At 38.8% G+C, this 17,171-nt stretch overlaps 1 protein-coding gene across 1 annotated transcript in view; it reads right to left on the bottom strand.

The window, feature by feature from the left end:
* The window catches only part of LOC128467562 (uncharacterized), a 56,453-nt gene extending 40,136 nt beyond the window's left edge, over positions 1-16,317 (bottom strand). The window contains exons 1-4 of the mRNA XM_053449224.1: positions 16,019-16,317; positions 13,817-14,146; positions 13,617-13,718; positions 12,748-13,182 (exon numbers count right to left, since the gene is read on the bottom strand). Of these exons, the coding sequence (XP_053305199.1) occupies positions 12,748-13,182; positions 13,617-13,718; positions 13,817-14,096 (817 nt within the window). The 5' untranslated portion in view covers positions 14,097-14,146; positions 16,019-16,317. The remainder of the gene's footprint in view (positions 1-12,747; positions 13,183-13,616; positions 13,719-13,816; positions 14,147-16,018) is intronic.
* Between the last annotated feature and the right edge of the window lie 854 nt (positions 16,318-17,171).

Raw genomic sequence — 17,171 nt, 5'->3', positions numbered from 1 at the left:
GGGTATTAGTGGGGTCCTGGGTAGATTTATAAATGGCGGCCCCTGCTGCGTCAACCAATAGGATTAAAAGCAAAGGAATCCCTAATAACCTCCCCTAGAGCGATGCTTAAAATAAGGAAGTCTTTTTTTTTCTGTCTTTATAGATCATGAACATTTCACAAAGTTTTCAGCAAATAGGAAGCAGATTCTGCCCCAGGCTGGGATTTTTCACAAAATAAACAAAATGTTTTCAAACATTTCTGAGAATGACGATAACGTTCAGCAGCTACGATGTTACAACCAGAAAGAACAGAAGCCCTTCCCAAACATTGTATCTAGAGAATGAACCAGAAGCTCGTTGGTTGCTTCAGAATACTAGAGTTTCGTTATCATAATAATCTATTTATTATCTAATTAGCATATATTATATCCCAGCATGCACCTGGCTCTTATACTTTATAGGACTGGTGCGAGATATAAAGTCCAAAATTAACAATTGCACACCAATCACCACTTTTTTAGCCCGGTGCCAAGTAGCTGCAACAGCAAATCTTATAAAATCCAAAAATAGTTACGAGATATAAAGCGCACAAAAAAATCAAAAAACAAACGAAAAGAACTCTTAAAAGCTTATAGTACGCAACTCACACCTGGCCCCTGGGACAGGCTCCTCAAGGGCCCAAAAAGCATTAAAATGACAGCAGAAGACTTTGTAAATCTTAAATCTAAATTGACTTCTTCGGGATGATTTTGTAGAATATTACATAGTATTCTTTTATTCAGTTACAATGTTCCGTATTTTCTCTTTTTTTTTACAGGCTTCCATTAAATTATTTATTGATTTATAAATCGCTCTCATATTCCGCGGGGGTGGGGGGGGGGCGTTACACGGCTGATCCTGCGCGGGCTCTGGGAAGGTGAAGCCGTTACCGCAGACTCATCGGAGGACTCGTTATGTTCATTCTATTTGTTTCATTACATTCACATTAAGGCCGGTTTTTCGAAGCTGCGTTGAGGATCCTGCTCTGGACGGCGGTAATTACTGCTCTGAACGCAGATAATCAGATTTCCCCGGAAATTACTAGAGAATGTGCGCACGCGAGGAAATAGATTCCCTGAGAAAAAGCAGCGAGTGCCGGAGGAATGCGGTGTATGGGAACTACACAGAAACATAGAGCCTGCCGGCAGATCGGCCCCATTCGGCCCTTCTCGTCTGCCCACTTTTTTGCTGTAAAGACTCAAACCTTAATCACTCGTTGGTCTCGTCAGGAGCCGTATGTCTATCCCATGCATGTTTAATCCCCTCACTGTATTACCCTCTACCACTTCTACTGGGAGGCTGTTCCACTTATTTACCCTCCTCCCAGTAACGTAAAACTGCCTTCCATCTAAATTTCTGCCCCTCTAGTGTTAGATTAAGGCCTCTTGTTCTAGAATTTCTCCTCCTTTGAAGTAAACTCCCCTCCTGTTCTTTGTTAAATTCCTTTTTTTTCTAATATTTTTGAGTGAATGCTTTATTGTCAGGTGGCTGGTTTTTTGTTGCCATAGAAACAGAAAAGGCTTCTTATCACTTAATCTGTGATTAATCTTAATTGCCATTTAAATTTCCCAATGCTCATGCCACCTCCTTATGCACATACCCATTGTACAGCGCTACGGAATTTCATGGCGCTAAACAATAAATAATAAATAATAATAATATTCTTGTGCTCTCACTGCTGCCCTCTGGTGGCGGAGAGACCGATTTGCACGTCCAAGAACCGTTATTTGCAGATCCTATGATACGGAATCCAATCAAACGAAAGCGGAAGGACTGAAGTCAGAAGGGATGCCGAGTTCTGTTGATAACAGACATTGTCCGTCATTTAATAAATAGGAGCTCAGAACTAATTCCCAACCTGATTAATCAACGCGTTCCCAGCCGCCAGGAGTTATGGATTTCCAATAATCACGTGAAATCAATCGGAGAATTTACTGCAAAAAACGCACTTTACCTAAAGAATACGCCATAAAAAGAAGGAGAACTCCTAACGCATGTTCTAACGCACATTGTGTGATCTGATACATAAGAAAGGAGCAGAAAGAGTAACAATGAGTTAAATTCTCCTTTTTGGTTACTTTTCCAAGTTATTTTGAATCATTAGTCGAATTTTGAATCATTACAGAACATTTGGAGAATTTTTTTTTGTATTTTATTTTAAAGGGAGGTATATAACATATTCTAAGTGAAGAGCCAGATACAGAGGTTCCTGGCGGCTGTAGCAATTCCGCACGTGGCGTCCTCCACAGCCTCTTCCTCGGAGACCACGGCCCCCTCGGTGTCCTGCGGGATCGAGGGTTTACGCCATTCTTCCTTAGTGACAATAATCTGAAAATGGAAAGAAATGTGACTTTTCTGCTTATTCCGGGAAAATATTCCATCTATCACCTTATTGTTTTAAAATTATATAAAATAATAAAAATGAGACCAACTAACAAGATCCCATTAAACGCGGTGACCTCAGAGCAGCGCTCTCACCTCGTCTGACTCTGTCAGGGATATGACGTCATACGCAGCCTCTTCCTCGGAGACCACGGCCCCCTCGGCGTCCTGCTGTCCTAAAGCTTTAAGCCATTCTTGCTTAGAAAAAATAATCTGAAAATGGAAATAAATGTCACTTTACTGTTTATTCCGGGAAAATATTCCAGATATCACCTTATTGTTTTAAAATGTAAAATGATATAAAATAATAATAATGATATCGAGTAACAAGATCCCATTAAACGCGGTGACCTCAGAGCAGCGCTCTCACCTCTTCTGACTCTGTCAGGGATATGACGTCATCAGCAGCCTCTTTCCCGGGGTCCACGGCCTCCTCGGTGTCCTGCGGGATCAAGGCTTTACGCCATTCTTGCTTGGAAAAAATAATCTGAAAATGGAAAGAAATGTGACTTTTCTGCTTATTCCGGGAAAATATTCCATAAATCACCTTATTTTTTTTAAAATGATATAAAATAATAATAATGATATCAAGTAACAAGATCCCATTAAACGCGGTGACCTCAGAGCAGCGCTCTCACCTCTTCTGACTCCGTCAGGGATATGACATCATCGTTTATCTAGAAACAAAAAAAAAAAATGGTTATTTCCAAGTATATAGTTATAAAAAACTCATATCACGTTGTGGAAGGGCTGAGAGGGGAGCAACCGATAAACGGGTTTCAGCTTCTAATCTGAACTCACCCCTTCCTCCGGCTCGGGGGGGACAGTTTTCGCATTTTATCCAAAAAAACAGGGGAGAAAACCAAAGAAAATGGTGAATAAATATAAAATTTGTCAGAAAACGAAACAAATATGTATATATATAGGAGGGGGTATTAAGGTAATAGCAGAGAATGAATCAGATAATAGCGGGTGGTGAATAAAGCTCAATAACTAAATCATTCACTTACCCCGTAATCGCAGCTGCACCACGACTCGCACCAATTCCCCAAATCCATCCAAAACTGCAAACACAAAGTCATTCATCTCATTTACAATATTCAGACTATTTGTTTTTTGCCCAAACCCTCTTCTGCCCCATGTCTGCCTCTTCTGCCCCATGTCTGCCTCTTCTGCCCCACTGATGCCCGAGACGATTCCACGTAAATGACCCAAATCTCAATCAAATATTTTAACTTTGCCGGAGACGCTCGGGGATGTGTAACGTATTTAATGCAAATAGAAATGTTTTAACCTCTATTAATCGCTTTATATTATTAATTCGCAGTAAATGAAGTTACCTTGCCAAAAGACATGTTTCTTTTGCAGAAAAATCAATCAATTTAAGCAAATTCCCTGCTTTCACAGAAAAAGCCCAACGAACTCTCTGATAATCAAACAGTGAATGAGGTTCGTGCAGCAAACGGAACACTGAGCGTTCTCTGACATCATCAGGACACTGTGACATCACCAAGGCAAGCAGGCAGATAACTGCCAGAGTCCTGTTGCCATGGGCGACGGATAAATATATGGCTATAAACAAATGCAAGTTGGTAGCTGTACCCAAACTACCCCCAATATATATAAATCTATATCATTCTGTGGATGATTTATTGATAAGGTTGCATTTTATTCACAAACTAATAAAACTATTTCTAATGAACTGAAACTGTATTTGTCTCCTATTTCTATTAATAACAAATGGTAAGGAGCTAAAAAAAAAAACATTTTAAATTTCCAGTTAAAATGAGGGACTTTATCTTAAAATCATGAGTTATGGATCATATTATAAAATATATATAATAATAATATAATATAATATTATAATCATTCTGTTTGTTTTTTTTTTTTTAAATATCTGATATTTCCAAGAACACAAGAACAAAAAGCATGGATTTTCATAAACCTAAAGCCATTTTCCACCAAATAAACCCTCAAAATATATATTTATTCATAAAATAGTAAAATGTTCTAATTAATCGAAGCGACATTTGTTGATAGATTTCTGTTAAAATTAAAGAGTTTGGGAATAATAGGGCAAAAGAGAAATAAATATCTTCATATAATATTACTCTATATAAATTGTTACAAACGCAAACTGCGATGCTCGGGATAAACATTACGGGGATAAAATCAGGAAATGTATCGGGGAAAAATAACGTTTGATCTGTTATGTTATATACTACTAGTCCCGTCTACCCATTGTACCGCGCTACGGAATATGATGGCGCTATATAAAACAATAAGAAACAGAAATAAATATCTGCAGTTTCCTCCCATACTAGTCAGAAAATGAAAAGGTTGGCATTTAAACTGGGAGGGGCTTCTACTAGGCCACACCCCTTATCACCAGCTGGACATTGTGGCTTTTAAATTAACGGCTCCCGGTTCTGGACGGTAAATCAGGATCCGGATAAATACAAACAAACAGCTCAGAATAACAGAATCCGGGGGACGGAAAATAATCGTTTCAATGACATAAAAAAACCTCCCCAGATCCCCAGGAGAGCGGCTGGAATAAAAAATGTTTCTTTTTCTGGAAATATTAGATGATTAAAAAAAAGAATGATTATAATATATATTTTTTACAACATGATCAATAACTCAGTATTTTAAATTCCCTGATATAATCTATAAATCTATCTATCCGTCCATCTGTCTATCTATCTATCTATCTATCTATCTATCTATCTATCTATCTATCTATCTATACATTTATCTATCTATCTATCTATCTATCTATCTATCTATCCGTCTGTCTGTCTGTCTATCTATATCTATTATTTATCTATCTATCTATTTTATCTCTATTTCTGACGCTTTCCATTTCTTATTAATAGAAATATGAAGACAAACACCGTTTCACTTCATTATAAATGATTTTATTAGTTTGGGAATAAAATGTAAATCACCCATAGAATGATACAGATTTATATATATTGGGGGTAGATTGGGTTGTAATAAATAAGTTTTGGTACAGCTACCATCTTGCATTTGTTTATAGCCATGTATTTATCCGTCACCCATGGCAACAGGACTCTGGCAGTTATCTGCTTGCTTGCCTCGGTGATGTCACAGTGCCCTGATGATGTCAGAGTTTGCCCAGTGTTCCGTCTGCTGCACGAATCTCATTGACTAGTGCGCTTGCTGAGAGTAAACTAGGTTCCTGTTCGCAGCTTATTTATTGATATATTTATTGCTGAAAAAAGGACGATGTTTTTTCTAAAGGTAACAATTTACTGTCAATTAAAAATAGCTAATGATTGTTATGATAAGATTGATGAAAATTAGTTATTTCCTCCCCAAAGTAGGACTCCCCAAAATCCTTGTTAATAACAATTATACCCCGAAGGTCCCAATCTATCCTTTCTGTATAAGAGGAACCGCGTCCGTCTATTAATGGGAAATACATTTCTTTTTAAAAAATAGTTTCTAATTCTCATTCTCCCAGATGCTAAAACTCTTCTTACCTCTTTATACCACCTCCCCCTAAAATCTGATTCAGTCTCCACTAATACCTTAGTAACCCTTCCCTAATACATGTAATTTGGTTTGATTTTTTTAACCTGTAAAATGTTGATTCTGTATCCAGATGTTTGAAATAAACATTTTCTTTTGATTTTTTTCCACAGTTTTTTCGATATTTAATGACATTTTTCCGGTCTGATATTGAAGAGGAGGTGAGTTCAGATTAGAAGCCGCTAAATCCCTCAGATCCCCGTTTATCGGTTATTTCCCCAATGTGATATGAGGTTTTTATAACTATGTATTTGGAAATAACCAAGTTTTTTTATTTTTTGTATAGATACCGGATGACATCATAATCCTGACGGCGTCAGACGAGGTGAGATCGTTAGTAAATACGCAGTCTGTAACCCTCTGGTTTTAGGCTGATATCGCGATGTTCTGAGATTTTTGCATTTAATGGGATGTTTACATTTATATCATTTTAAGAAACAACGTAAGATGCGGAATATTTTCCCGGAATAAGCGTAAAAGTCACATTTCTTTCCATTCTCAGGTTGTTTTCCCAAAAGATGAAGCTCTGGAAATAATCCGCCGCCGTTACATCGAGGAGATCGCAGACCGCGAGATGGAGGCTGAAGATGGCGCCGGGCGGCAAATAAGATTACGCTGGTTGGCAAGATTTATGAAAAGCCTCTGCAGCTGGCTCCGGGGGAAGAAAATGTAAATCAGAGTCCTGTTGCCACGGGCGACGGATAAATATATGGCTATAAACAAATGCAAGTTGGTAGCCGTCCCCAAACTACCCTGTATATAAATCTATATCATTCAATGGATGATTTATTGATAAGGTTACATTTTATTCACAAACTAATAAAACAATTTATAATTAACTGAAACTGGATTTTTTAAGAAACAACGTAAAATACGGAATATTTTCCCGGAATACGCAGAAAAGTCACATTTCTTTCCATTCTCAGGTTGTTTTCCCAAAAGATGAAGTTCTGGAAGTAATCCGCCGCCATTACATCGAGGAGGCCGCAGACCGCGAGACGGAGGCTGAAGATGGCGCCGGGCGGCAAATAAGATCACGCTGTTTGGCAGGATTTATGAAAAGCCTCCGCACCTGGCTCCGGGTGAAGAAAATGTGAATCAGACCTAAAATTAAATTGTTTATTGTTCGTTTGGAATCTTGCGTGTGAATGAATTATTTTATGAATGGTTGTGGAGTCGCAATACGAGCCTCGGCTCACCCTATGGGCTTCCTCACCCGGGCAACGGGGCGAGAATCGACACTTAATAAGGACGGTGTATTCATTCTAAAAACTCAAAAATACTCAAACAGCTGATAAACGTCACAAAAGATTATTTATTTATTAAGATAATATCGTCGTATAAGTATCTCTTACATCTCATCTCAACATAATGAATGCTGCGATACTCTGCGAGTGATCGAGACTCAACATCCACAAACTAAGTTTAACCCTCCGTTTATTGGTTTATTTAAACAAATGATAGAGGGTAATACAGCGAGGGTATTAAACATACGTGGGATAGACATCCGGCTCCTGAGACCAACGACTGGAAACCTGAATGAATTCAGTTAAATTTCCATAATATAGGGTCTAAAATTTCCCCAAAACCTTTTAGTAACAGCTTTACATATTAAATGTTTATTATCTTGTTATATTATAACTGTAACCCGAATACTTTATTTCTAAATAAAATACATGTAATAAAATGTCCGGCTTTGTTGTGCGATGTTCTGCGCATGTAACTCTTAATACTAAAGAACATAAGCAGCTTCCCGTTGCACCGAAATGGAAGTTCAGTGTAAGGAGAAAGTAACAAACGGCATCATCCCAGATAAATGTTAAATGTAGCGCTCGGTGCCCGGCCTCACGTGAGTTTCAGAACGTAGGTCTCCTCGACTGTCTCATAGTTGAAGGACGCTTCGAACCTGACGGCACATTCTGTCTCTTCGGGTCTGAAGGTGATCGTGGAAGTGCAGCCGGAGCCGTCCGGATTGTCGGAGTTTTCTATGTCGCCATCGATTGGGAAAATTCCGCTGCACCAAGAGAAATTCCCGTCTTCAGCTTTGTGACCTTTAACGAAACAGGATAGCACCGCGTCTTCTCCAGCTCTGGGATTGTCCGTCAAACACCGAATTTTTGTTAACTTTAGTTTCTCCTGTTCCTGTCCTTTAAAATAAAAATATTTTTGTTACACTCTTAATGTCCCTGTATATGCGATCAACATGTACTCCCATCACTCCCATCACTGCCAGGAAGGAATATATATTTCGAATAGCATTGTGAGTTATAGACGGGATAACATTAACACAGAAGACAAGTTATAATAAATGAACTAAAGCTCACTGGGTGTTGAAGCTTCTTGAGCTGAGGGTTCAGATAAACACCTGGCGCTTCCTAGAAACACAAATAAGAAAACAGGTGTGAATTCAGAGTGAAGACAACCAGATGAAACTAATTTATCCAATAACGAGAAAGCATCCAACAAAACTAATAAAAATTAATGTCAACACAAAGTTTGTCAAGTTTCATTCATTCATATGCCTGCTACAGATAAGTAATTTGTTTTTGTTGCGCATGTTTTGAGATGGCTGCCAGCAATTACAAGATGTTGCTTTATCTGGGGTCAGACAGGCATAAACAAGCTTTGTTTAGTATTTTGGGCAGACAAAGTGGGTACATGTGTTAAGCATTCAGGACTCCAATAAATCTAACAGGTGCTGCATATTAAGTATCAGCAGATGCAAACTCCACAAGAAACAATTAAGGTCGGTGTGAAAGAGGTTATCTACAGCAAAAGAAAAAAGACGTCTATGGATAACCATTGCAATGCCGGATATATCTAAACTGAGAAAAACCTGAACTCAGATCATTCTAAAACTTAACTTTTTATAATATTGTGCAAAATCTTCTGTTGGGAGGTTGTTCCACATCCCCCACCCCTTCATCAAAGGAAATCTTCCTTATATTAAGTAAGACTTAATTACATTAAATAAAAGTACAAATCTCAGGAGGAGCATAATTAATGTGCAAATAACGATTAACCATTTTAGTTCCTATAAGGAAGGGTGTGCATTAATTTACCTCTAAAGACAAGCAAGGACTATATTATCATTTTGGGCAGCTTGCATTGCAGGCATTGTGTGTTCTCACTGCACATCCCATGTTGTTTTTTAATATGAAGCAGGACACTGTCTCACATACTGAATCCCCCTCCTCCCCGCTCCCTGTCAGCATGCTCTCTGCATCTGCCTAGAGATCAGAGCCAAAAAAATGGCTGTAGAAGGTAAGTAAGCAGGTGAGGGGGACAAGGCAAGGGGAGCACAGAAAAGACTGAGCGATAGAGAGAGCGCAACAAAGTTTGTTTCTGAATAAAAAAAAAAAGCCCAATACTTTTGTCAGAACAGAAAGGGCAGGAAACAGAATTAATCTTCCAAAAACCAATGTGCCAAAAACAAACCGAAAATATTATTTTGGGCCTCTTGCATAAGTCTTGCTAATACAGTAAGGGGATTTAAACATTCATGGGATAGTCATATGGCTCCTCAATCTAAGACGAGACCAACGACAAATGGGGCTGATTTTCTGGGTTTCTGCCCACCCATAATAACTTGCTTACTTAAAAAAAAATCAAAATCTGTAAGATTGTTGTGCAGTTGCTCTGTTGGTTTAGATATATTAAATATATAAGCTGAAATAAGGATCATTAACAGCTCCTACCTTTGACATCTAAGAGGAAACATTTTTCTGTTGTTGTTCTGCTGGGTCTTTGGTTCATCTCACACCAAATCCGCACCTTTACATCTCTATCGCTCGGGGTGTATCTCAATGTACTTGCGCAAAGAAATAACCCATCGCTTCCGATCAGCGGTTCTGATGTTTGGGTGTTTTCATTGAGCTCCTGGAATTCTCTGGTCCATTTCACTTGCAAAAATTTTGGTGCAAAACCAGAAATGTTTATGGCAAAAACGGCTTCTTTGTTAACTTCAGGCCTCGCCGGATGAACCGTGATGTCAGAGAGTGTTGGTACTTTTACTGGGAAACAAGTATGTGGAAACAGTATGTAAATTCATTTTGTCACCACTAATAACAGCCAACACAAATTAAAAACAAATTCTCCTGATCTATTTGTATAATAAGACAATATAAAGATAATTTACATGCTCTTCGTCCTCATTACAAACACTATTTAGGTGCCAGGGGTCTTCATTACCTGGAAGTTTTAGAGAAATACATTTTCTTATCGGTTCTGTCATGTCTTTGTGTTTCACGGAAAAGGTGAAAACCCTGGCGAAGTCTTCCGCTGTAGGCGTAACGATCAATGTGAATGTTTTTGATCCCGTCTTGCTGTTCTCATGAGTGGCCGCCTTCACTCGGCTTTTCACTTCAGTTTTACTCTCTAACCATTCACCGCTGACGTCTCGAGGATCACAATTTTCTACTTTGCAGGAAAGGGTTAAAGGTTTTCCATACGTTGGAGATTCCCTGTCACAGGCGAGGTCATGAAAGATCGGAAGTCCTTAAGGATCAGGGAATACGTTTAGTTAGTAAAATAATCACAGAAACTCGAAAAGAAAATAACAGATAGAAATGGAGTTACAGAACATTAAAATTATACAGAATGTTTGTCCAATCAGGAGGAAGCAACCAGATGCATCCTGGGAAATCTGACCCAAGCACTACTAATATTAGGTATTCCAAGTATCTTAAAAACGGATGGACATTGCCATAAAGGGGACACTTATTGCCCCTGTTGGAGTAGGACCCGCTACGCACCTTTTAATGTCATCACAAATGTTCTTTGAGTCGTCCTCCCGCAGTGAGTGAATTTCATTATAAATTCTGCCGCGTGATCTTGTATTCTAGGAGTCAACGGCAGTCGAGTGATCCCTGAGATCAGCGCTGGAGCTTCTTCTTCTTCTTCGTCTTCTGTAACTTCTTCCCAATGAATCTCCTCCGAGCCCCGGTACCACTGAATAGTGCAGGCTTTGGGGAAGAAATCTTCGATTGCGCATGATAACACGACAGGCTGCCGGCACTCAGGGAATTCGGGAATACATTGAATGTTACTTATATTAGGGGAAGAAACTAAAATAAAAAACAACAACATTGGAGCATCGGGAGTGACATCACAGCAAATTCAAGTGAGGGCAAAATGACAGCTCGTTTGGAGACAGCTCGTTATGTCTGCAGAGATGTGGATAAAGACAGAAGAGAGATGAGATGAGAGAGGGTAAAAGATAGACGATGGTGAAGCGGAAGTGGTCGGCAGAGAAGGTAGGGAAACATTTAGAGAGCGTGGGAGAGAAGGAACGAGAATGAGAGTAAATGTGGGCATTGAGCAAAAAATTTAGTTCCTAAATTAAAAATCCAATTTTTTACAATTTTCAGCCGAACAGAATGGGCAGGGAACGGAATTTGTTGCCCGAAAACAGAAACGAAATGAAATATTTGTCCGAGTCATTTTTGGTCCATTTGCACGTCTAAAAGTTATATATAGTTTATAAAATAAATCCACATCATGGCTTTAGCTGCTTCCATTATAAATAAAAGTCGTTACATTTTACTTACTCAGACTTTTCATTTTCCAGATTACACTTTTAGGGCCTTCGAGACTCCGGTGTGTGATTTCACATCTGATGGCCTTCCTTGCGTCGGTTATTTTGGGGATAAACGATAAACGGCTGGTGAAAGATAACAGGCCGCTTGCCTCAGTGAGCACTTCACCGGTTTGGGGGTCCGTTTGGATCGGATCGCTGCCTTTATACCAGGTGACGTTCACAGGTTTGGGGTGAAAAGAATGAATTCTGCAAGAGAGGTCTATCTTGTCTCCTAAATTTATCACGTCTTCAGTACCTTGTATCGGATCCAGTACAGGAGGAGCTGAAACAGCAAGAAGGTCTTTTGTAAGTTCTTTTGGTATTTTATTACTTCTATATAATTGTTAATGTATCAAATTTATATAAAATCACTAAGTGATACATTTTTATTTTTCTAGCCAACCTGCTTGGTTGATTCAGAAGGCATCCATGGCATGATATTTAAGGTGACATCGGAGCCTCTAATCTTTGTATCAGTCTATAGGGTTAAGACATTGTACCGTAATTTGTCTAAAACTACATTCTTTGCCTAGTAATTATGTCCTTTCTTCTTCTTGAACCCCCAGAAACACGAGGAAGAGCTGCTAGGACACTTTGCTGAGTGTGGTCCTGACCCTGCGCAGGTGGAGGTGTATGTTTATGGAGGAGTGCATGCGCAGACACCCAATGTTCGCTTCAATAGTCCCTCACACAGCTGTCACTTTAACCAAGTGGCTTCAGTGATAGTTAGAAGAACTAATTAAAGAAAAGGAATTTATTTCCTTCATTTAATGGAGCAGCCGCCTCATCCTCAAGGTCAAGGAAACATGGCTGCTCTGGGTGATCTCCGCGGATCTTGTTCCTTAACGGCTACTAAGATATTTCTGCACTGGCAGTCAATACTAAAAGGATTTCAGTAAGTTGTAGTTTGTAACACTGAGGAGAGTTAAAGGAAGCCCCTCGGTTACCAGCTCCATAAGCAGTGGATTCCAGAGCTTTACGGCCCTCACCGCGCAGACTGACCTTCTCTGTTTGAGTTGGATATTATTTGGGACACAAAAAGGAACTGGCGCAGATCATTACTTTTGACATCATAGCAAGATAAATAAAATGTAATTACATCTCCCATGATCGTTACTCTGCTGATAAGTTTAGCCGATTTAACTCTCTCAATGCGTCCCACCTCTGGATTCATTATTTTTCTTCACGGTTTAAAACCCAGTATTCTTACCTCCGATCACTTTCAGGGTACAGGTTTCAGAGATGGGATGGTTTAGGGAGTCGTGTCTGACGCTCACTGTAAGTTCTGCTTCATTATCGACTTTTATGTCAGGAGTTATAAAAATGGAGCAATAATAATGATACAAACGCTTTGTTCTGACAAACTTCCCATCTAGAATCGCTTCCATCTGCATCGGTAAAGAGGAAGAAGCTCCTCGTTCCATTAACTCCTCTCCCTCGTCAGATTTCATTTTCTTCTGAGATGAGGTTTCCGTTTCTTCACATTTCCGGGTTATAATGTCCATTTTTTCACCTCTTCTTCTTTTTAGAGATACACAAATTTCAGTGGATCTTTGTCTGACATTCATTATCTGACATGATAACGCTGCTCTCTCCATGTGAACCAAGTTCTTATTTCCCGTAATCTTTGAAAGCGTTGGGGTTACTGTAACAAAAATATAAATGTATATGCGAGTTACTGATACAAAGATATACAGAAAAACAGCAATTCTAATTTCAATAAATAATGCCTAAAAGTCAGTCTATTAAACTTTTTTTTGTTATCTAATCATGTTTTTCTCAGATAAATTATCAGAAATGAATGCCAGGTTGCAGGGTTCACAGCGCTACGGAATCTGCTGGCGCCATATAAATAAAATTATGATAATGACGTTTATCCAAAGCAAGAGATTCCAGCAGAGGAGACGCATTTTTCTAAACGATAAGAGACAGAAAGAAAAAATGGGGAAGAGACCCAGAAATATTCCTGTTCGGGATGCCTGACGCTTTGTGCCCCTTTTCTACCTGGAAGGAAGGATTATATCTGAAACTTGTTGATATTTTATTATTACAACAAAAATGTGAACCACAACTTCTTACCTTTTTTGAATATGGACAACCAGAGTAAACCCAAAATGAACATTATTAAAAAAGCAAAAGCTACCAAAACTCCAATACTGACATTCCTGCTGCCTCTTGGCTCTGAAAGAAAAAGAATGAATGTTACCAAAAAGAAAGAAAATAAGAGATAATAAGAAAAGGCAATTGTATCTCTTTTTGTTCTTGTTCACTTTTTCTACCTTCTACAGAGAGAGTAAAATTCACGGCTCGTTCTTCCGTCAGGGATTTGTGTTTCACGAGACAGCCATAGGTGGTCCCGTCGTCACCGGCGCTCTGAGGATGTAACATCAGATAACCGCTTACATTGTATGTTCCATCCTTGTTTAGAGCAGCGGGGCTCGTGGAGATGTGTCTCTCTAACGGAACAGAACCGCGTCCATCTTTCAGATACTGAAGCCATCTTATTTCAACGGTCATGAGGTAGAAGTTGATGACATCACACGTGACAGACTTTTCCATTCCAGTTAAAATACTTAAAGCTGGAGGATTCACTTCGACAGTCGGTTGAACTGAAATGAAGGACATTCCTAGAATTATTGGATGTTGGACTTCGAATGTTATGTTGTGTCCCAATAATAATGCTCTTAGCGGGTAGTGATCCCATTTAGTGGTCATCTTATTCATAGCACCAAACCAGATTTCAAGGCCTCAAAGGTTTCCTCCTTAGAGCTCATCAGGGGACCTTTGGGGTCTTGAAGGATGAAGGAACTTATTTTTGTTCTCTGACTTCACTGGACACTAAAAGCTTTAACTGACTTCTGAAGACTCTTCTAGGACCAGTTTGTTTAGACCCGTTTCTTTTGTGTAGGTCCTCCGCTCTTGTTGTGTCTTCATGGGTCAAGGTACATTTGTGTTAACCGGTAACCACCCCGTTTAAATTGTACAGCGCTGTGTAATATATTGGCACTTAATAAATGAAGGATAATAATAATAATAATAATAATGTACAAACATTATATAGTAAAACACAATGTGACAGATGGACTTGGTAGTAGCCGTAGGATGGTTTTTACTAAAGCAGGATGAAACTATATATCAGACTTGTGTGTTCATACAGATCTCCGATAACGAGGAGAAACCCCAACGAAACAAACAAAAGCAAGTGGCAAAACCGCCGAAATTTCGTTCATTCGTTTGTTTCCAGTGATTACAAGATGTTACTTTTTCTGGGGTCAGGCAGGCTTAAACAAGCTATGATTAAGATTTCTGTCAGCATTCTCAGAAAATGTGGTTAAGGTTCAAAGTGGGTACATGTGTTAAGCATTCAGAGTCCAATAAATCTAACAGGCGCTGCTTATTAAGTATAAGCAAATTCAAACTCACCAGGAAAAAATCAAGGACAGGGTGCAAGAGGCTACCTACAGCAAAAGAAAAATAACAAGGCTATAGTTAACCATTGCAATGCCAGAGACGTAATATCTAATAAGATTTTATAATATCTTTAAAAAAAAAGGTACAAAGAAAAATATAAGTCTCAGATGTTCTGTGGACCTCAATTTACTTCTGTTTGGAGGCTGTTCCACATATCCACCACCCCCTCAGTCAAGTAAATCTTCTTTGTATTAGTAAGTAAGACTTTATTACATTAAATAAAAGTATACATTTCAGGGGTCGTGTGAACCTCAAGCTTCTCCTGCTGGGAGGCTGTTTCACATAACCACCACTCTTTCATTAAAGTTCCTTAGATTAGGTAAAACTTTGTTACATTAAATAAAAGTAAAAAATCTCAGGAGGGAGGCATAATTAATATTCAAAGGACAATTAACCATTTCAGTGCCTGAAAGGAAAGCTGCGTATTAAGGTACCTCCAAGATCCACTAGGTGGCGCTCACATAAAACCAAAGAAAAAGAAGAGATACAAAATGATAGTGCAGACTCCAACAATGTATCCTTTGTAACCACAAAGATCACCCAATGCATTCACGATAATTAGCGTATTGCCCGCTGTTTTGTCCGAAATCTCCGCGGTGCGTGTGGTAAATGAACCAAATGTCTTTTTTTTAATTATATTTAATTATGGGATAATATCCCACTGAATATGAAGATAAAAAAAACTATAAAAAGCTTTGGTTTTATGTGAGCGCCGCCTACTGGATCTTGGTTCTTAAATTTTGCTTTCAACATTTGGAGAGTGTTGTGATAGGAAGGCTGTCCAAAAACCACTGAAGAGAACTGAAGAGAAGTATTACATTTATTTTATTCTAATTCACATATTTTCACACCTGAATTATATTCACATTTATTTGGGTTATCTAAGAAATACCCATATTGGTATTTCCTATTTATTTTCTGGGTATTTTATTTTGATCGTTTCACACGTATTAAGGTACCTCTACAGATAACTGTAGACACGACACTGTCTCACATCCGGAGCTGCTCACCTGACACATGGAGGATGGATGAAGCTTCTCCTTTATAAGGTGTATAAAACACAATGCAGGTGTACTCCCCGTCATCAGCGACCTGGACCTGCGGGATGTATAACCCAGCGTCTCCTTTTTTAAGGTCATTTTCTGATATTTTTTACCCCGGTCTGCTGGCTTTATGACCGAAAATGACTTCATATCTATAAACATCCGACACGTTTCCGTTTGGCGACTTCCTGATCCATCGAATTGAAATATATTTCAGATCCACTTCTGGGGTTTCGTATCCAGATAAAAAACAAGGGATTTTTACATCTTGGCCCAATAATCTCTCAAACAATATTAATTTATATATAATCTGCAAACTAATATCGTCTGAATCCTCATTTCTATCTATGCACTTATTACATATCTGGTCACAAAAAGGGTTAAAATAAAATGTATAACGTGTATATCCAGAGGCTCGTCTATACTGTAAAATACAGGGCGACTAAATGATATAAGCAAAAAAGGAGAATAATCCTGAAAATGAAACAAAAATCCCGGGTAATTGTCAGGGTGATATAAACTAACCCCAGAGTAGGGAGCTAGGGTGACCACATGTCCCGGATCACCAGGGACAGTCCCGCAAGTCCTGGGTCGCAGAATGACAATTTTGAGTGAAGGAGGTCTCAGCCAATTAGGAGAGACTTCTGAGTCCCTCCTTCACACCAAGCTCAGTGTGTGGGACTGTGATTGTGCGGCTGTGTGTAATGTCTGGTTATAGAGGGGTTAATTCTCTGAACCTGCTTATTTCTGTAATGATTGTATGTAGATTATATGTATATAATAATATACATATATTATTAAATCTGAAATCAACATGATTCCCAAGACTTTATAATAATCAATATAAAATGTATTTATGTGTATGTGACGGTGTGTATATGTGAGATAGAGATATATATCAGATGTATTTTACACGTATGTGACGGTGTGTATATGTGAGAGAGATATATATAAGATAAGATGTATTTTACGTGTATGTGGCAGTGTGTATATGTGAATCAGTATGTGGCAGACCCAGTAAAGTCCCCTTACCTGACCAGTAAAGCCAGTAAAGCCAGTAAAACACTGAGAGGCGGAAATTCTCTCTCTCTCCCCCATCTTTTTCTACAAACATTTTTAG

Source organism: Spea bombifrons, chromosome 10 (assembly GCF_027358695.1).
Source record: "Spea bombifrons isolate aSpeBom1 chromosome 10, aSpeBom1.2.pri, whole genome shotgun sequence".
Lineage (NCBI taxonomy): Eukaryota > Metazoa > Chordata > Amphibia > Anura > Pelobatidae > Spea > Spea bombifrons.
This window is presented reverse-complemented; position numbering and strand designations above follow the sequence as displayed.